Source organism: Cryptomeria japonica, chromosome 8 (assembly GCF_030272615.1).
Source record: "Cryptomeria japonica chromosome 8, Sugi_1.0, whole genome shotgun sequence".
NCBI lineage: Eukaryota > Viridiplantae > Streptophyta > Pinopsida > Cupressales > Cupressaceae > Cryptomeria > Cryptomeria japonica.
Window position 1 is genome coordinate 412,608,279 of NC_081412.1, and position 21,426 is coordinate 412,629,704.

The following is a 21,426-nucleotide window of genomic DNA, read 5'->3' on the forward strand; positions in this document are numbered from 1 at the left end:
TCCAAAATTTGTTTGGATTATCAATTTTTCAGAAGGGTTTGCCATGAAGATGAGAAATAAAACAAATTCAAGGATTTGAAGAAAATAAGTTTGATATTTTCTTAAATTCACCACTGACAGCAGTTTGAAGGTGTAAATTCCACCTTGATACTCTCCAAAATTCGCCACAGAAAGGAGAAGTAGAAGAGGTCCAAGGGTTTGAAAAGGGCAATCAAAAGTTCAAAGTTCACCATTAACAAGGTTTGCTGATAAAATAATGGAGTTGCTGATAAAATTCTAGAGTTCACCATTAATCATCTTTGAGTCCGTCTTGGAAGAGAGAATCCAAATCTGTGCATAGTCTTCTTAATAATCCTTCAAACCTGCACTTCACCTTGTCTAGAAGACTATCAAATCTGCCCTTAATGAGAAAACAAGACAAATATGGAGGAAGATGCATATCTAAAACTCATCCAAAATCATCATAGACAGCAAATTGAAGGTTTGCTGAAGATAAATCCTTTGACAGATTCCTTGATGATCTTCCAAGTATAAAATGAACTTGCCTAAGGAAGAGTAAATTCTGCCCTGTCTAGAAGAAAGAAATCTGAATTCACATATTCAAGGGTTTGAAAGCTAAATAAAATTGTCTAACTGCTGCAATCCCAATTTGCCATGATTAGCAAAGTCGAAGATAGCAGATTGAAGCTTTAAAAGCCATCCAAATCCGCCTTGGAAAGGAAAGATTACTCAAGTTTGATCCACTTGACCTTCCAAGCATAATACGAACCTGTCCATAGCATGAAAATTCCGCCAAGAAAGAAAGCATCCAAAGGTTGGAAGTTTGTCTCACAAAACATGGCTTAACATATTCTCATCCAAGTCTGCCTAGGGTTGGACAAATGAAGCATCACACAAAATGAAATAAAAGACATGACAGTAAGCAAGACAAATTATCTGATTAACCTTGGAATTCACCATGGACAGCAAGCACTTCCAAACTCTTTTCATTCGCTAAGTACAAGAGAAGGGTTGTCCAATTTTGTCTAAGCAAGATCAAATGATCTGATCATAGTCCTAAATCAGCTCAAGGCAAGAAGGAAATATGACTGTTCAAACCCTACTAAACTCCAATTTGCAGTCAATAAGGATGGCATGAGTTAACCAAACTCCTACCTAGGGTTTAAAAGGATAGCATGTTGAGGGATTGCCTATAAGTTCTTCCAAGAACCGATCCAAGACAATCCAAGACATGAAATGGCCAAACAAAATTCAAGTTCACCTAGGGGAAAAGAAAGACAAAACAAATTGAAAGATGATTGTCCAATTGACATAAAGCATTCCAAGGTCACAAACCCTAAGGCATGAAGAAATTGTCTAAACCCTTGCAAGTCAATCATACACTGATACATTATCTAGGAATAAATGGAATATGTGAAGATGCCTAACCAGGGACTTGAAATTGAAAGCAAAATTGCCGTGCTAGAAAGATGAAATTCTGATTATAATTCACATAAAATCAGACCAGCATGATGGGAAATAAATTCGTCATGTGAAATATTCACAACACTTAGAAAATTTTGTCAAAATTCAAAACTTTTAGAAAGTTCTAGAAGATTCCTAGATAAAATCGAATTTTGAGAGAAGAAATACAACTTTCCATTTTGGAAAGATTAAAACAAAAAAACACAAAAAACAATAAGAAATTATTTAAAAAACAAAAAAAAAACAATAAAACAAATAAAAAACTTCCAAATTTAAGAACCCTCAACTCTATATATTTTCAACCAATTCACTTTCACAATTCATTATTCAGTTTGAAAATTTTGGAGAGCATTTGAAAAAAGTTTTCTCTCAAATTTTATAAATTTTGGATTTTCGAAGAACTGTCCAGAAAAAGATTCTTCGAAGTGTTGAAGGTCTAGAAATTAAGCACTTTTCTTTGATTTCAAGACAGATTTTCAGAATTAGAGGTAAATTTCAGTCATAAAGAGGATTCAAAAACTCAATTTGACTGAATTTCCTCATCTTTCTGTCTTATTTTTCATTAATTTCTTGACCAAATCCTTCAAAGGCTTAGCCTTTTAACAGGTTGAAAGTAAAATTTTCAGAAAAGAATTTAAAATCAGAATTAAATTCTGAAAATAACAGGTAGCCATGAAGTTTGCCAGCAAGGGAGCGCAGTTGAAGTCCAAACTCAAGTCCAAGTGGAAGAATATCACTGACAGATCTTGGGCATGTTGATATGGAAGAATTTAAGAAAAGAATGTATGGACATGATTGACACGTTCCTACACCTATTGGTCGTAGGATGATGCAAAACATAATTGTCCAGGCAGCTGGATTCCCACCAGCCAAAGAGTGTGTCGAGCTGATTGTCGAGTGTGCCTTACACTATAAAGCACTATCTAGAGAAATCATTGCACCAGATGAAAGGGTCTTGGCTAATCTTTCAAAATTGTCCATCCAGGAGACATTTGGTATACCAAAGCACAGTAAAACCACCTATAAGACTAAGGAGTAGGCCCAAAAGGTCTATGATAGTTAGTCTAAACTTTGTGTTGCAAATGTAATCAAGTCTTGGCTTGAGAAGAAAAGACCTCAAGGAAAGGTGCCGAAGTATTTATTGCATCCATTCTTCAAGGAAGAGTATGGTGATATCATCCTACTGTTGAATAGAGTAATGGGCAGCCCTAAGGATCAGCAATTTGAGACATGGATGTATTATTTTATGGATGAAATCACCTCAGAAACCAAGTTATTCAATTGGTCCCGCATAATTAGTGATAACCTTTATGAACAGTTGATGAACCTGGAAATGACAAAGACATTCCACATGAGTTCTTACATAATTTATCTGTTGGCTGCCACTTACAGATATTTAAGACTGATTTGCAAAGGCATAGTAGGAAATGGTGAGAATGAATTCCGATCATATGATTGTTATCCTCAGCTGTAGCTTAAGGAGAAAAGTTTCCGAGCTCATGATGCATTCTTCATGTACATAACAAGAACATTGCAAGGAGGTACTCATAATAGACTTTCTCATGAATCTAAAAGTTTGATAAGTTGATTTGGATCCTAGTTTATCCAGTTTCCAAAGTTCACCTATATCAGAATCCAAGGTTTCACTGGCCGCCCTTACCGATTGCCAATCTACTCAACTAATAGGATGGTCATGTTGGAAGTTCTTAGACAATTGGAGACATATTAGAGTTTCAAAAGAGTAAGACAAAAGGCGGCCATATCTTTTCCGATCTTCATTGGAAATATGGAAGAATGTTGTTCAATTGCATAGGCAGCTGAGAGTGCCAGGCTTGAAATGCAGTGGTACCCTTTCACCTTCTATCAATCCAGAACCAATTATGATCCTCACAATAACATCAAATCAGTAAAGGAGGAAAGCTTCAGGCATAGAGTAGATATAGAAGATTTCTGGCAAATGCTATTGATGAAATTGAAGTCAGGAAAAGGTTATATTCTAGGCTATTTGCAATTGTTATCAGAGAAACTCAACCTTTTCTCGTACTAGATCAGTTCGAAGATAATGGAGAACATACTCAACCTGGTTTTGATGAGCATGCACCTCTTCCTCCTAGCAAGTGGTTAGAGTCGGACCATGCAAACTTAACAACCCTAATGCAGCCAGTCATGAAATATACCAGGTGGTGGGTTAATCAACAGTGTCACAGGTTGAAGCAGAAGAATATAATTTTGACTTATAAGCTGACGGGAGTAGTTGTAGGATATTCTTCAAATGAAGAAGCAACACAAAATGCCAGACCAAGCGAGAATGCTAAAAGGAAGGGGAAGGCAATTGAGAATGAAGAACCTGCTCAGAAAACGCAGAGGATAGAACCATCTCATTCTGCCACATCAAGGAATGAGAAATACATATTAAATATTGACGAACCATTGGTTGAAATAGAAATTCCTTCTCCAGTTCATGAGGAAAATGCAGAATTAGTCCATCAGGAAGATGAACAACCACCATCACCTACTGGCACAAAAATCCTAGAATCAGAGCATGACACAGATATTGAAGAGGAAGAGTTTCAAGAAGGGATGATTTCTACTCTCCGAGGGATTGCACATGACATAGAAACAAAGGATGACCAAGAGGTAGAAGGCATTGAGCAGCCCACTGTTCTTGAATGGCTGAAGGAGAGATTGAAGATGAATACACCAGTGGTAGAAGCTCAAGAAGAGGATGACATGGCAGATTTCTTTGCCAGGTTAGAGCATACTATTGTAAAGAAGCTAGCCAAGAGATTTTCTACCATCCAGAGAGATGAGACAGGCAATTGCACAGTGTATATAGTTGCGCCTAAGGTGAACAAAGCAAAAGGATATATTGCTCCTCATGAGTTTGAGATCACTGCTTTTGACTTAGGCCCAATCACAAAGACCCAACAAAAGATGACTTAGATAATTTAGTTGCTTCCATAAAAGCAAAACTGGATGAGGAGATAGAAAAGAAGAATGAGCATAAGAGAGAAGTAGAGCGACTGAAAGAGTATATTCGACAGTTAACTACTAAGCCACTTGATCAAGCCAATTTGGAAGCTCTCTTACTCTTAGGCTCACAATAGGTAGTCAAAAGTTTTGAGGAAGATGTAGTGACAACCAGAGAAACCAGGGATTGGATGGAAAGTACAAAAGAAGAGGTAGCCAAGTTCAAGGAAGAAATATCATCAGCATATGAGCAAACTTCTTTGCTTTCCAGGATTGAGAACATGGCAGAAATGTGGGCTGACTTCCAGGATGTCTAGGAAAGAATCATTCCGTGCCTTTGAGAACTCAAAGGAATCTCATCCCAAGAGTTGGTTAATCAGAAGATAATTGAAGCAGGGGCTGCTTATGATTTTCACAGTTGGCTCTAGACATTGGTTGCACGGAATAAGGTCTTGGAAAAGGTGAAGATTGATGCTGATAAAATAGAAGAACAAATAAGGGCGCCATTCAGGATAAAATTTTCCTTATAGTTGCAGAAATACTTGAGAAAGAAACCATTCGAGAGAGGGATATGCAGTTGGAAAATTTGAAGATCAAAACATATGATATCTTCTTTGCCATTACAGGACCGGTCTTGAAGAGCAACCTGGCTAAAGCATCGAACCTCCTTTCCATTAGAGATACCTTTCAGAAGCAGCAAACTGGGAATTCACCTTTGCTCTTTGTACAAATGACTTAGAAGGATTGGAATTCAAGGTCAACCTATTGCCACATGTCACGATGGAGGAAGTGGATCGAATTGTGTCCAAGTTCGATGAATATCAGAAGAAAGGGATACAATCCTAAAAAATAGCATCTTGCGCAACTTGTCTCTTTTGTAATTGATCTTTGATATTATTTTGGGAAACTGATCTCCGCTGTTGATCTTAGATCAATTTCGGCCATTTATTTTTCTTTCAAAACTCTATATAAACCCTCATTCTCTCATTTCATTGTGTTGTGGAGAGATTTATGAAATTCTTGCGTAGAGCTATTTGAGCAATAAAATATTCATTATCAGTATTGTTTTGAAATCTTTTTATTGCTAAATGGTTGTAGTGGTTACATATTCCCTTCAACAATTAGATTAGATTTGCTAAAGTAATTTGTTTTCAAGTTGTTAGATGAATGATAGATCTGATAAGTTTTGATTGGTGAAATCTTGCTCATACTTTTGTTGGATGGATGATTTCCTTTCAATGTGCAAAGTTAGCCTGAGCTTTTAATATAGATGTTTAACTTTTACTTGGAATGATATTGTTCAATTGTTGGTATTCTTTCTAAGTGTGTAAATCTTAAGCATAACCCTAGAAAATTGCACCTGCTTTGTGTAGTTGTCCGAGTGTGGCGAAACAAAGCTTCGTTACTAGTTTCACCTAATCTTTACCATCTTTTGAGTTCATAGGAATAGCTTAGGAATAGCATAGAATCCTTGAACCCTCATCCTTTTTATTTTTTATTTTTTAGTCCTAAACCAGAAAATCCAAAAACATAGAGCATAAATTGTCAAATTTGCCTAAGCACAGTTTGTGAATGATTTGAGTTCACACGTAAGTCCCCCTTGAGATTTTCAGCACACACTACCCAAGCAGCTATCCACTAAAGTTGCTTGTTTGCACATATAGACCTTGGAGTCGCATTGTGGTCTTTCTCGCAATCTTGGCACAAGTAGTGATTTTGTTCAGGAGAGGATAGAGTATACTTGTGGTATTTTATTCAAAGTGTTCGGTAGTTGATAAAACGTCCACCAACAGGTACCCTTCCTTGATCTTAGAAGTCTTGTCATTTTAACTTGGCCCTCCACATTACCGTTTGCTTTCCTCTTCTCCTATAGAGTTTTCCTTGTCTCTGCCACAATCAAAAGATGTCTTTTTTGCCTTTTTCTGTCTAATACCCAACTTTTCCAATCGATCTTGCCCCTCAATGTCCTTTTTCACATTTGTTTGATTGATAGGATCCTCCTTTGCTGCGCTTTCAACCTCTCCATCCGTTTGATCTTTCCCTTCCCCATTTGTGTCCATCTCAACCTCTTTTCCTAATATGCTGAGACGTTGAAGATTTGGAGTGCTGAAAAGATCCACTATCAAATTGATCTCTTTGCTTTCCATTTTTGCTTCAATATCGCTTGCAATCTTTTCTTTTATTTCTGTGTGAATCGAGATGGAATGTCGATGATCACATTTTTCACTATCAGTTTTGGTTGCAAACACTTCCCCTTCTCTATTCTCCCCCATCCCTTGCTTATAGACCTTGCTATGATCTCTTAGAGGATCAAAAGGAAGGATGCTTGGTAAGTTAGTGTTTGGCATGAGTAACCCCTCCTGGGATGTGCCTTCAATTGGAATGTCAACCCTCCTCTCAGTCTCTCTTTCCATGGAGTTCATCTTCCCACCGTTACTTGGATCGACTTGGTTGAGAACTTGAGGACTATGCTCTGCCCGACTTCCTCTTGAATTTTCTCCACCCAATCCTTGTGTAGGAACAATGGACGTTTTTCCCTTCCGTTCTCTTGTTCAACAGAGACCTTCGAATCAACATCTTTTGCTATTTTACTAATTAAGGGGTTCACTTGCAAGATTCTTCCTCTCAACCAATTGTTTTCTAGTGTTATCTTTTGATGTCAAACACCATTTTTAGACATGATTTCTAGCTCCTCCCAAATGCGTACTACTAGATTTGATTAAATACAAATCCTTGCATAAGACCCATCATCCCCTATCCAAATCCTTTTGTCTATCTTGATGAATGATCCTAGTTCTCCAATAGCCCGCAATGCCTCTTCAAACCAGAATTCCGATGGAAGATTGCAGAGTTTGATCCATATCGACACTCTTTGAAATTTGAAACCAATTGGATTAAAGTTCGGTTTCCTTTCCTTAACCTGCTTTGAAATGCACTCAATGAGAAAAAAATTGTTCTACAGAGCCCTAATTGTAATCCAATCTCCCCCTATCTCTCCTCTATCGAATACTTTTATCCTCCGAAAACTTTGATCTCGTCCAATTTGCAAAAAGGGCTTTTCCATTCAAGCGATCTAGGCTGCATTTCAACAGTTTTGACCACATGGCCATGGCCTTACATTGAGGTGTTCTTCTATTATTGACTCTTTGATTTTGTCTCCTAATAGGAATATCTTTGCCTTTCTACTTCCATCCATCTTGCTTGAAGCCATTTTTGCTAAAGTGATTTCCGAAGTGTGCAACCCTAGCTCTTCCGTGAAGCAAAAAACCTTTCTCATTTGATCTCTCTGCTCCAAACTGCGGGTCTTACCAAGGGGAATGTGGTTATAACTTGTTGCAAACGACGGAATCTCCCCTCTTCCCAATAGGCGCCAATATTTCTTTGCTCTCCTTACTCCGTCTTGACCCCTTTGCCAATCATTTTCCTCTCTTTTGCTACCATTCGCCTCTGCTACAATGTCAACATTTTCTTCCATTATCTATTACAACTACATTCTTAGTGTTTCTAGCCTTATTAGTTGCATATTGTTTGAGGTGGCAATGTTGATGTAGGGGAGAGAGAATTTTCTAGAAAGGCCATGCTTTGTTGATGTTGTTATCCCATGTTGAGAAAGCCCATTTCTTCTTGGTTCACATTTTAACATTTTGTGTTTGCGAATCCTCTTCTCAATTTTGTTGGTTACTGTCTCCACAAGGGAGACCATACCTTCGAAGATTTTGGCATCTCACTCATGCCAAAGATGCCATACAATCATGGTTGGGGCCGCAAGCCAACAACCATCCCAAAGTGAACCTTTGTACAACTTTGGCTAACAAAGGAAGAGAGCGTCGATATTTGTAGGGAGAGGACCAAACTAGACAAGTCTTTATAACATCTAGTCCCAACATTATGTTGCAAAGGGACAAATCAGCAGTAAATGATCCCAGGTTTCATTGTTACACTCACAAAGGGGCATTGAAATTGCCAATTAGTATTCTATAATGTAATTTAGACCAAGTGAAGACATCAGCCTTAGGGAGGACGTTGGAATCCCATCAAAGATATGTCAGTCAAAGATGCGATTAGTGTTTTGAAGTTTGTGCTTCACATATCCAATTTTCACAAAATATTTTCCAAATTTGGCCATGCACCAAATGGTTTTCATTGGCCTCCAAAGTCACTCAGTGGGATGATATTGTCTTGAATTTGTCCCTATATTTTCTTGTCATGGTTTTAGTGTAGTCATGGAGCCTATGAATGTCTACAAGGGGGCGATAACTGTTCCATGAATTGTTCCAAAGCAAAGTCTATTTGCCATTATTTAGTTTTCATGACAGATGTTTGGTGATTACACAGTGACATTTTATCATAAAATTCTATAGATGAGATCTACGTGGAGGATTTGCAATAGCGAGGACACATGTGGGATCACCATCATCGAGATACTTATTTTGTAATATTTTGGACCATAGGGTGCTCGGATTCTCATACATTCTCTAGGTGAGTTTTGCTCCAAGGGCTTGATTCTAAAGTTGAATATCTTTGATGCTATCATCCCTAGAGACTTTTTTCTGTTTGACATTGTCCTAGGCAATGAGAGGGATACATTTTGTTTCATTGGGGCCCTCCCACAAAAATCTACATTGGATTTTCATAAAATTCTTTTCAGTTTTACTTGTAAGCTTTATGCATTAGAGGAGATAAATAGGGATTGCTGCTAGAACAATCTTGATCATGGTGATTTTCTTGACAAAGTGAGCCAACACCCCTTCCAGGAATCCACTTTCTTCTTGCACTTGCCCACTATCTTTGCTCACATTGCAGTTCACATTGCACTTTGGAATATGGCGATACCTAAGTAGGGGCATGGTAATGACTCGATGCTGTATCAAGCAAAGCAACTATCAATCTTCGCATTGAATATTTGGTATTGAAGAAATAAATTTTTGATTTCTCTTTGTTAATAGTTTGGTCCAAAGTTTTAAATTTGATTTTCCAAAGTATTTTTTTTAATCACATAAGCCTCATCCAATAATGCATTGCCATATAGCAATGTATCATCTGTGCATTGTTCCACGGCCCTTGGGGACGGGGAGATGTGGGGATGGGCTTCGGGGACGGGTTTCGGGGACGGGGAGACTTGGGCTTGAGGGGGGGAAACGCGTTTCCGTGGAGCACTGCATCTGTGAACATCTGGTGCAAAATGGCAGGAATGTTCCTGACAACAAATACTGCTTTCCAACTCCTTGCCACTACCATTTGAGCAATACCTCTACTCAATGTCCATGCCATAAGTACGAATAAGAAGGGGATAAGGGGTCCCCTTGTCGAATCCTTGCACAATGCCAAAAAAACTGCAAGGAACTCTATTCATGATGACAAAATATTGATGAGAGGAAATACAAGAAAATACCTAGTATAACCATTTTGGATTGAAGCTAGTTTTCTCCATGACGTTTAACAAAAATCTTCAATTGACCTGATCATAAGCTTTACTTATATCTAGTTGGAGAATCTTACCTTTTTAGTTTTGCTTCTTTATGGAGTGAATTGCTTCATGTGTGATGATGATCTCACCTATGATGTTTCCTCTTGGGTTGAAACTACATTTCCTAGGATACGATGGTTTGAAGAAGAGGCTTCATTTTGTTGGGAAAACAACGTGCTTGCCTACTTCTTGGTGATAAGTGCTATGTCTGTGTTGCTGAAGTTTCTAAGGATTTTACAATAGTTTCTCGACTCTTTGACAACCTTCCATATTTCATCCTCCAAAAAGTCCCATCAAAATTTTAAAGGAGGCTAGGGAGCTGTTTGGACTCCGAAATACAACGATTTTGACCTCTTCTAGAGTGATTTAGGGTTTGAAATTCTTATACCAAATTATATAATAAGCTTGCTTTACACACAAGCCAATATTTATAGCATCGAAGTTCTAGTTAACTTTTTTAATATTTCTCATGCAAAACCCTAGACTTTAATGAAGGGAATTTAGTGTGACTATTTTGCTGCTGAAATTTTTATTCAATCTCTTTATGATCTTATGTATGTATTGGCTAGATAAATCAAATTGCTTTCCTCAAACATTGCAGGCTTTGTATTGCTTATTTCAATGAGGTATGGTTGTTGCAGGCTTGCAGCTTTGTATATTGTTTTCTCCATATGATTTGCTTGATTTTGTATGTATCTTTTGTTTTAATAAATCAATCATCACTTTTTTATTGCTTGCTTTTAGCTGGAAAGAGTGAGGTTTAATGGCTGCTATAGGTTGTTTTCTTTAAATGAAAAGACATAAAAATCTCTTTTCTTGATTAGAAGGCTGATAAATCTTGTGCCCTTGCTTGAGATCTGAAAAGATAAGTTGTTTCTTTAGTTTTTTTTCATTGTTTCAATGTGTGTTGAAAACCCCAAGATTTAACTTTACATATTGTAAAAAGCTAGAGGTCATTTCCTTAGGTTCTAGGGTTTAATTTTGTTTTTTGTTACACGGCAGCTTCTTTTTCTAATTCAAAGAAATTTTTACCTTACATGTTCTGTTTTGTGTTGCACCAAAAGATGCAAATTAAAACATTTATGGTTTTTGGTGGCTTTGTTGGGAAATGATAGTTGTGGCCATCTTCTTGTTGATAATCGATGATTAGCCATAGTTTAGTCTACATGCAATCACAAAAGAAGTAGGTCTTGTTGATTTTGTTGGTAAATTAGTAAATCATTCTTCTCCAGAAGAACGTTACATGTCTGGTTGATCTTGTTCATAAATCACTAAATTGTTCCTCTCCAATAGAAGGTTCTTCTACATCTATGCTAGAGCTTATAGAGATATATTTGACTTTGGGAAGAGAACCACTTATAGCAATGGCGGATCACAACAACCATCACCTGCCATCTCCTACCTTGTGTTGGGGGAATATCTTTGGTCCATTGTCTCTTACAGGACATCATAATCTTTCTTCTTTATCAAGAAAGGGATTTCCAAAATTCTTAAATGATGTTAGTTTGCATCCAGATTAACATCTTTTAGCCTTCACAACAACACGTGGTAGCTTCAGAGTAGTTGAAGTCACTTGAGACTTTGGTAGGCACAAGTTGTACAACTATATTTTGGTTCCACAATCTTCAAGCCATTCCATCACCAATTGGTACACTATGTGTGAGAAGTTTCTCATTCACCTCAAGCTAGCAGAAGATATTTATATTTAGTTTGCTCAACTTTCAGTTGCTTTGAAAGATGATAATGAGCCTTTGAATGAATTCATTGCAAGATTCAATTGTTTGGTCACTAGAATCATTGCCACTTTGAAGCTATCTTTCAAGGTTATTCTAAGTTATTTTATAAATGCTCAATCACCAGATATTGTTTTCTTCCTCAAAACAAGACGAGAAACTAATTTGCATGCAATTGAGTTGGACAATAGTATGATTAGAAGTGGTAAAACTCAGGAAGATTCCATCAGGTCATTGGTACAAAATTATTACTATTGATGGAGAGGCAATTGCCCCCAAACACGCTAGTCCATTAATATCAAAGTCCATCTCCAAGAAGGAACACCTATCTTCCTTACATTCGTAGTAATAGGCTTTTTTTGCTAGTCCATTAATATCAAAGTTCATCTCCAAGAAGGAACACCATTATTGCTGGATTCACGAGACTAATAAAAATGTTGGACGAGTTTGTGCAGAAATGCAAAAGCTCACATAGATACTAGCAGCTTCAAATGCAAATCATAGATTTTCACATGATCCTCAATATCGACTAGATGGACCTGACTGCAAGTCTGAGATGAGATATATTGAATATGAGCCTAATTTTTATATAGTAGAAATACTCTGCTTAGTCAAACTGAATGCAATCATGTGTTTATTGAATCAACAAATTGACAATAACCATAAGAAAGAAAATAAGAAAGCAAAAGAGGAAAAGTTATGAATGGAATTGCAAATGGAGCAACTGTATCCACAGGAATAGGAGAATAGGAGATTTTGCTTTCTTTGTTCAAATTCTTTGAGGCTGATTATTGAAGATGAACTTACTATTACACTTGAATGTCAAATGCTCTCTAAGGAAGATGAGGTCACTTGAGCACGTGAAAGTCTAAGTTGTGTTCCACTTCTTATTATGAGCAAGAAGACACTAGTCGCAATGATGAGTCAAGCTTTTTTTTTTTTTTTTTTGCGTTCGAAAGTCTATTCGAAGAACCTGTACAAATCCAAGAAAGACAGTCCACTCAAGCTACTTAGGTGATATTTGTTGAGGAGATGAAGAGTCTCATGCAAGAAGTTGAAATCTTTAGAAGATGGCTCCATTCCTATAGGACAAAAATGTTCTTCTCTTAGAGGATTTTTTAGCATCACATTCAACAACTTTAATGTATACTAATGACGAAGAACATATGTCTCAGTTGATATCTTTCTAAAGATAGAAAGTTTGATGCCAGAGTTGGAAAGATTTCTTCAGAATATCAACAAAGAATCTTAACTAGATAAAGAACGTGACATTGAAGATAATTCAGCTCCAAATCCACACATCAATGTGGAAGTACATAGTGAGGATTTTATGCGAGAAATTGACATTTTCCTGCAACATCTTGATGAAGGGCCATAATTTGATTTAGTATCAGTCTTAGTAGCACCCATGAATGCCTTTAAAGGGTTAGGAGTTGAAGATTAATGGTGAACCTATGCTAGCAGTGCCTACTATAGAGAATGAAGGATATCAAGAGGGTGATAAGGAAACAGAGCATGGGTGGTCCCCAATCATGAAGATATACAGCATCAGGCTTCAATAGAGTACTTTCGATAGTTATGGATGAATTTCAACGACATTGAAGGTTTTCTAGTTCAGCTTGAGCCACAAAATAGTGATGATTCTTTACCAATGTACTCTCCACAAGAATTTCAATGTCTTCCTAAGCCTTTTTTTGCAATAAATATTATCGTAGTTGGATTTTCAGCTTGTAAGGAGAGGTTGCTATTTTCAACCTGTAATGTATTTGTGTAACCCATTTTGTTTCCCTCCAGCCGCACTTACAAGAGAGTTTTTGGTTTCCCTAATTGTTGGATTATTTAGTGATGTATTTCCCCATTTGTAATGCTATTTTGGTTCATGTTATTGTTGTTTAGGTGATTTATGAATATGTTGACTCTGCTGAATTGGTAAGATGCTAGTCTCCTAAACGGACTATAGATTCTATCACATTTTTTTTTGTATTGAGTCATCCTTTGAGTCAAAGTCTTAAAATTCCCTGTTTTGTGAGCCATACTTGAATCCTAGTCATGATTATCAATTGTTGTTTCTGGTCAATGCCTTTGTAGAACCAAAGAAAGGGCCTTTCTAACACACCTAGTGAAGCAAGGATTGGATCTTGTACAAGGGAGAAAAGGTGAGAAAGCTTCTCAGTCATGAAAAATTGCAGACCAGAAGTGTGCACGACTCCAAAGAGGTGCATACAATTCAAATCCTAGAAGACTAGTGTAAGAGCATGTGCTTGTGTATTGGAGTGCAAAAGTAAGTTTCTAAACTAAAAATGCTAGCGAGTGGAAGATGTTCATCTCAATGGAGTGCAAATTTGAGGCAAATAGAAAAGATGAATGCTAATTTAAAGGAGTGTATCATTCATCAAAAATCAGTTCAGGTCACAATCACTGAAAACCCAGTGTTCTTTGAAAACGGAAAATGGGTTAAACTAGGACATCATGGCGTTGATACCATATTAGGTTTTACAATGAGAAATAAATAACCAAGATTTAATGCCTAAGAACTAGCCACTACACTAGTCTAAGATCAAGATATGAAAACCAAATAGGCAAAACAATGCTGTTCTATTAACCAAAATGTGAAAATACAAAGAGTGTGAGTGCATTTATAAGCAATACAAGGCAAGAGGAAGTGGAAAGCTCAACCAATAAGAAATGTAGCTCCCAAATCCCTAAAAGAAGAAAGAGTAACTTTCACGCTATGACTCGTACTTTGACTACCCTAAGCAAAATAAACTAGGCGTATGAAAATACATATAATAAACTAAAAAAATAAATAAAACCTACAACTACTCTTTTGCATCCGATTCTACTAGTGTCTTAAATTGATTGGAATGGATGATCTTTGTGGCTGTTTGTGTCATTCCTTTGCTTTTTCTAATATAATCTTTCTGAAATTTATCTTCTACCATTGAGGGTTTATTTTGTCTATTCTGTAATAGCAAAAGTGTTGGGATAATTACATCTACCATAGCTTTCTGGTTGTGAAATTGGTCTGGTTGTTTTCCCTGTGAGATTTGGAAAGGGATTAGACCATAGTAGCATGACATTTATTTAATCATTATTGACCTTAAACCAAAAGTATAAATGGAATCCAATTACGTGGGATTAAATTGTGAATAACTTTGAAGAAAATCAATAAACTTAAAAATCTTGAAATATTCATTAAAAATAGGGGATAATATTCTGTGTTTGTTATTTTGTGCCAAGTAAGGTGCATAGAAATAAAAATTGAAAAACTAAATATTCCTAGACATGAAAGATGGAATTTGTCTGTTGATTTTGCTGATTACGATGTAATTAGTTCTTGAAGTTCAAAGGTCACACCTACACTATCAATTGCAACTTATTCACTTACAAATTAGAATACAATATTACAAAGTAAAAGGGATAAAAATGTTAAAGACTGCCACTATGAGGCTAGAAAATGCGACGTTGAAGCTTTAAATCTCTCCTCCAAGATGGCCAAATCCCTATCATCAAACATTGGCTCGTCATTAGCAGCAATCATATGATTTTGGATCAATCTCATCAATGTCAATAGACATGTCATCCTCGATGCTTCTTATCCTCGATACTTCTTGATATTATGAAGGCATGTAATGTCCCCCTTTTTTGGTCCATTACAACATTCTTGGAATCTCCAACTTTCTTGGAGAACACTTGCTTTCTCGGAAGGAAATTGAGTGGTAGAGAGTTCCTAGAGCCTAGACATTCACAATTGTACTTTACGTGTGTGACATTTTGGGAACACTCCAAATTTCTTGGAGAGGTCTATCATGTTTGGATGGTGCCAACCTTCTCTGGACTAAAGTTCTATGCATTCAAGGGGTTGGTGGAATTTTTAGGACAGTTTAATTGGCATATTTTAATAATTTTGGTAAGACCTTGAGATGGTTTATGTTAGGATTCCCACAGATACTAAGAGGGGGGGTGAATCAGTATCTAACCGGTTATAAGATTTTCTGAACTTAAAACATGTAGAGCATATCAATACTATATATCGGTAAACAAGAAATAATGCAATAAACAGAGATAACAACAACCACATGAAAAACACACCATAACATAGTAGTTTAACGAGGAAACCCGGTGTGGGAAAAACCTCGGTGGGATTTGTGACCCACAATATTCACTTACTGGCCAATAAGAGAATATTACTGTTACAAGAGGGCCCTGCACATGTAGGAAGGCCAAGTGCCTAGAGCTCACTGCTCAATTACAAAATGGGAAGTCTCACTGACTTACAAAATGGATTATATAAATCCAGTGTCTTGTACTGCTTTAAAATAGCATCTACTATGCCAGATCCAGTACCGGTTTATAGCTTTGCTTCATACATAAACCCTTAACCTATAATTCGCATAATAGGTTTGCCTTATTTCGCCTATATATTTTCTTCCATCTCTTACAAAATGTTCTACAATGATCTCATATATATATGAGTCATTTTACAACTTGCCAAGTCGGCTTACAATGATTTTACAATAATTAACAAAATATATTACAAACAATTCCTGTCGGCTTCTGTGCCGGTATGCTTCCTTTTACTGCCGGTGGTCTCTGTGTCGGTGTAGAGTCTATCTTTGCCGGTGCTGGTAAATTGTCTTGCCGGTGTCATAGGTTTGTAAGGGGGAGATTGTTGGCAAATGCACACTCCAATAAGATATTGTAGGTGATTGAAGGTTTTGTCATTGATGGCAACCTTACAATCCTATGATATCTTATTGGAGTGTGCATTTGCCAACAGTTTAAAGATTTAAAGGGAAAAATTAATTAAATAATTAAGTATTAAAGTTGAAAAAGTAAAATTAAATGACAACTTAGATTTAACTATTTAAAAAAGTGTTTCAAGTGTGTAGATAGAGTGTTGCTAGGCTCAAGGTGCTGACAAGTCTTCATAAGGGCACTTTATGCCATTTTATTAAGGAAAAAAATACTTTTTTAAATAGCAATGAAAAAGTGCTTTTTCAAAAAAGCAACAAAAAATGAAAAACGCTTTTCCCAAAATAGCTCTGAAAGGTAATAAAAGGAGGTTAGATCTTCAGGAGAAGGGTTACTGTTGAATTTTCATTTTATACATTGAGAATGAACTTTGTTGTTTTATTTACCTAAGGACAAAAACCATTTGGTAAGTCCAGTTCCGGGGATGAAAACCCACCTAGCAGGCTATATAGTTTCTTGTAGGAAATTGGGAATCACCATTATGTTGAAAGTTGCAGATTGAGCTTTAGATTTGGTTGTGCTTTGTGGTATTTTCAGTATTTTGGGTTTGTAGAGATTTTTGTGGTTTTGTGTGGATTCAATGTTCGGTGTGATTTACATATTCTAGAAAATAAAAAATAATAGTGTGGTGTGTGAATTTGATTTTGTGTAGTGGTTTTGTGTTGTGTGAAATACAAATTTATATTTATATATTATGCTTTTGCAAAGCAAATCTATCATTGAATTTTTGAAGTGGTTGAGTGCTCTTGTAGGAGTTGTACCTCTTGTGGGAAGTGTTGTACCTCTCTACTAAAGAATGTTTGATGATTTATTATGTAAAGTTTTGCAACAGTCTAAAAATGTAGCAGTACGGTCTACTAGAAAGCTAAATGATCGTTGTCAGTTTAAAAGTGGTCTTAGAGGATAAAGTTTACAAATTTTTGATTTTTAATTGGAAAGACTAGCTTGTGAAAAAATTAATAAATCTGTACTTTGGGTTGGAAATGACAGTGGTTTATTAGTTGATTGATTCATGCAACAATTGTTCATCTCTATAGCTTCTTTTCAGGTAATTATTTTACGATTTACAATTTTATGCCAACTGTTTGACGAAATGCTCATTTTGAGAAATAATGAAGAAATGTCTCTGATACTGATTCAAATATGATTGTAAATGAAAGTCATTCCTTGTTGATAGTCTGGAAGATATACTGCCAAATTCTTTATTTTCTGAATATTTTCATTGTACTAGATCCTTGGATAATTGTACCATTGGATCCCATTTATTCTTCAAGTTCATTCTCTGCCTTGCATGCTGTGCATCGGAATCAGGTGAGCTAATATGCCAGTTTTGCATTGATGCAACTTCATTTGTACTCACTATCAGTCATTTTGGCTAGAGCGATTCTATGATTGTTTTAAATTGTAAGTTGGTTAGCTTGTTACCAACACTTTCCAGTTAATTAGTTTTCTGTAACAAGAAGGGGAAGATACACTTGCATGGAGACATTGCTTGACAAATCCTCAATGCAACTGAAGGCCCTGGTCCAATGCTTCATAAGTAAATCATGGTTGCACATATTCCAGTATATCTTCAGTTTTTTTGAACCCAAGCTCTCAAGAGCTTTTAGGCCTGGAAATGAGCCCATAAAATTATAGATCATGGACATTTCTTTCAAAAGCCATAGATTAGTTTTGATCTCATCCATGGAAAATTGCATCTTTGTGGCAGTTTCCATCCTTAGCTAGGACCCATTTTCCTTTATAAAAAAATAGGGTTTTGGAATGGTTCTTGATGCATAATGGTGAGTAAAATTTAATAAACAATCTTTGCATATCTGATTTGGTTCATTAGAAAATGGTGTTTTGGAATTTGGACTGTATGAGTAATTGCATTGGGAGGCACCCATTACCTCTTCTGAGAAGTATGTATCTAGATCCAACCGACCTATTGCTGGTTGAGAAACAAGCTAGTTGATGGTGAGGGATGTGTGGGCCCAATTCAGTGGGGGATGGAGCATGATCTTAGAAGTGTACATGCACAGCTTAGAAGTTTTTAGTTAGAAAAGATTGTAGCTTTAGCACATAATAGATGCACCATCTCACCTTCATTGTGAATGGACAATTTCAAAATTTAAATTAATATGTGGCAAAGATCAAGAAGTTAAAGTAATTTCAACTCCCTAGCAAGCTTGTACACTATGAATACAATGCCATAAACAGGTGAATGCTATCCCTAAAGACGGAATCTTATGCAAATTTCTGAATGACTGAAACTGGTGATTGGGGCAAAGAGAAACACTCCTTTCTTGTCCTTGGAGGCAAATATACCTCACCATGATAATCAACCTTACAAGTTTCAATCTAAACGATCAAATAGCTCCAACAAACACAATTCAAGAAGGAAAATCATAATATGGACACATATTTGAACTCCTGAAAGAGGCCTAGGCTGCATGGAAGACAGAATCTTCAACTTGGAATGTGGATTTATACTTGATTAGAACAATAGCAGGTTTTGTAAAACTTATTTTTTCATGGTTAATTACTAATTCCTTCAACTGGATATCAGGAACCTTGGAGCAGTTCATGAATTTAGGATTAGAAGCACATAACATGGCAACAAAGTGAAGGATTGTTACATATTTATTTATCTATGATAATTTTGGAGAAAACTACTGGCCCTCTGTAAATTTAAGTGCCTAGCTGGAGTTCCTCAGGACCCAATCATGAACTCCACGACCATGATATAGAAAGTGCAAAGACCTTGAGGCAAGGATGTATCCACATAAAGTAGCCTCTGCAAGAAAAATATTTTTTCACAAAATCTAAAATAATTGGTTTCTGTCCTCCAGCTTTAAGCAGGAAACCTGATGCCCTCTTGGGCTTCTTGAAAAACTTTTCCTCAGTTCTACAAACATGGCAGCCAAAACAATGCAGCTACATGGTTCTAGATAGGCCACAGACATATTTCTGAAGTTGCTTTCAGATGGCAGACAAAAGATCTGTGGAGCTCATTATCCAAAAGGAGGGACAATGAGTGTTAAGGTGATTTGCATCTTTTATATGCTCTATGAGTAAGGGATGAGGCACCCGTAGCTTGATTTTATGAAGGACAAGTGGTGTCCATTGAGCACCCACACTTATATTTTCATTGTCCATTGTTGAACTCTTGGATTCACCTTTGTTGTATATTTTGTTATGAATTTTAACATATAAATCATGCGTATATCTTTACAAGATATAAGTTACATGTCATGTCTGACAAGCATCATCATCATTGCCACCACCCCAGTCCAATTAGCACATTATGTTTCACTTAGGTCATAACATTTTGACTTGGCAAAACACCATTTCAGACATGAGGTGGCAAAATGTGATGTTACATAGCAGCACCTGAAATATTCATTCAATTTCAAAACACAGCATCAGGTGGAAAAGCCAGTAAAGGATCATTTGGCCAGATGGAGGAGTTTCGGGAAGTGGATGAATTTAATACCAATGATTCAAAGATATGGCTATTGACAGATCAGAAGTGAGGACGAGAGTAGATGTAAATGTGGATTTGAGCGAGAGGGTCCAATTCCCTAATATTAGATTTTGGTGTTAAACAAAAATATGAATGTAAGAAACACAAAATACCGTTTCTTTTCTCTTGGGCCTGAATTTTGCTTTTAGATTAAGGAAGCTAAATGAAAGGGTAGAATGTGTTGGGTAGGCCTGATGTTTTTTGGCATGTTGATTTCAGGTGCACATTCAACACATTTTTTGTTTTCATTTTTTCCTTTTCTTTTCCATGCCTTTGCTTGGGTTTTTGTGTCTTCCTTAATTTAGAAACGACTCTTTTGCCTCAAGGATGTGGCAAAGTTTTCCATGATGAGAAAATGCTACCGAGAGTGGAAACTATTATTGATATTTGGGATTGCTGTAATCTGGAGTTTAGATCACTGAATGGTATAGTTGTGGATCTCTGCTTGAGAAAACTGGAGTGAAAGTGGGTCAATGGTGAGAAAAAATCTAATTGAATTCTCCGTACGTGCTCATCAACATCCTTGCCTAAAATGTCAGGTGCTTTAGATCTGATCATTTATTGTTAACTGTTATAGCACTAATATGTAGCTTTTTGCCATACGCATAGGTTGGAATAATGTCTGTAAGGCTTTCATGTTTGTATCAGATTACATAGTACTGACTTTTGGTTCTTTGAGAATTCTTTTGTTCAAAATTTCAAAAACCTTATAACAAAAACAAATAATGGGAAGAAACTGGAAAAATGAGATTTTGTTTCCGTAGATTCACATACAAAGACTGCAGAGCATAAGAGTCTTACCTGCAGGGCTGTTTCTAAGATTATGCCCTTCTCATCATCTTGGATATATTTGTAATTAGACCATATCATTGAATATACTAATTGTCTCACTATTGTAAGTAGATGTTGAAACTTGTCTTGTTGATTATTTCAGCAAATGAGAGCACACGCAGGCGACTAATTGGTTACACACTGGCTGAATATGTGGCATTGATCGTTGCCAGTGGTACTCAAGTATATCTGATTCGGCGGATGTTTAGCAGGAGCATCGCTTATAACAGAGTTTAGATTGACAATTGGCTCTATTTGAAAGACAAATTACATTGAATCCATCTTTAATGAAAGATAATATTGCTTAGAAGTTGAATATTGAAGCCAAATGTACATTTGTATCTGAAACTGTATTGGTGTCAATTAAGCAATTATATTGAAAAGAAATGTCTTGGAAAATTCACAGAAAACATAGTTTGTTATCAGATATTTTAATTTTTTTAGAACAGTTCATATCTTTTTTCTAATCTAACTCAGAGCATTCTTTTTAGATTGTATGGTTTATGTCTCATTAAATGTCAGTCTTGTATTAACTGAAAAAAAAAATAGCTGATTTCAGAACGGAATAAGAACATCCTCATGCATTTCAATCTCAGTTTTCTTGACAATCTTATGTACTGTATATTTATTTCCATGCAGATTATTCACATTTATTAAATGAGGAAACAAACTTGTTTTTTTTTTTTCAAAACTACTAG

At 36.3% G+C, this 21,426-nt stretch overlaps 1 protein-coding gene across 1 annotated transcript in view; it reads left to right on the plus strand.

Annotated features, from left to right (window-relative positions):
- The window catches only part of LOC131028562 (transmembrane emp24 domain-containing protein p24beta3), a 37,874-nt gene extending 16,698 nt beyond the window's left edge, over positions 1–21,176 (plus strand). Inside the window, exon 4 of the mRNA XM_057958867.2 lies at positions 20,832–21,176. Within this exon, the coding sequence (XP_057814850.1) occupies positions 20,832–20,965 (134 nt within the window). The 3' untranslated portion in view covers positions 20,966–21,176. The remainder of the gene's footprint in view (positions 1–20,831) is intronic.
- The last annotated feature ends 250 nt before the right edge of the window (positions 21,177–21,426 follow it).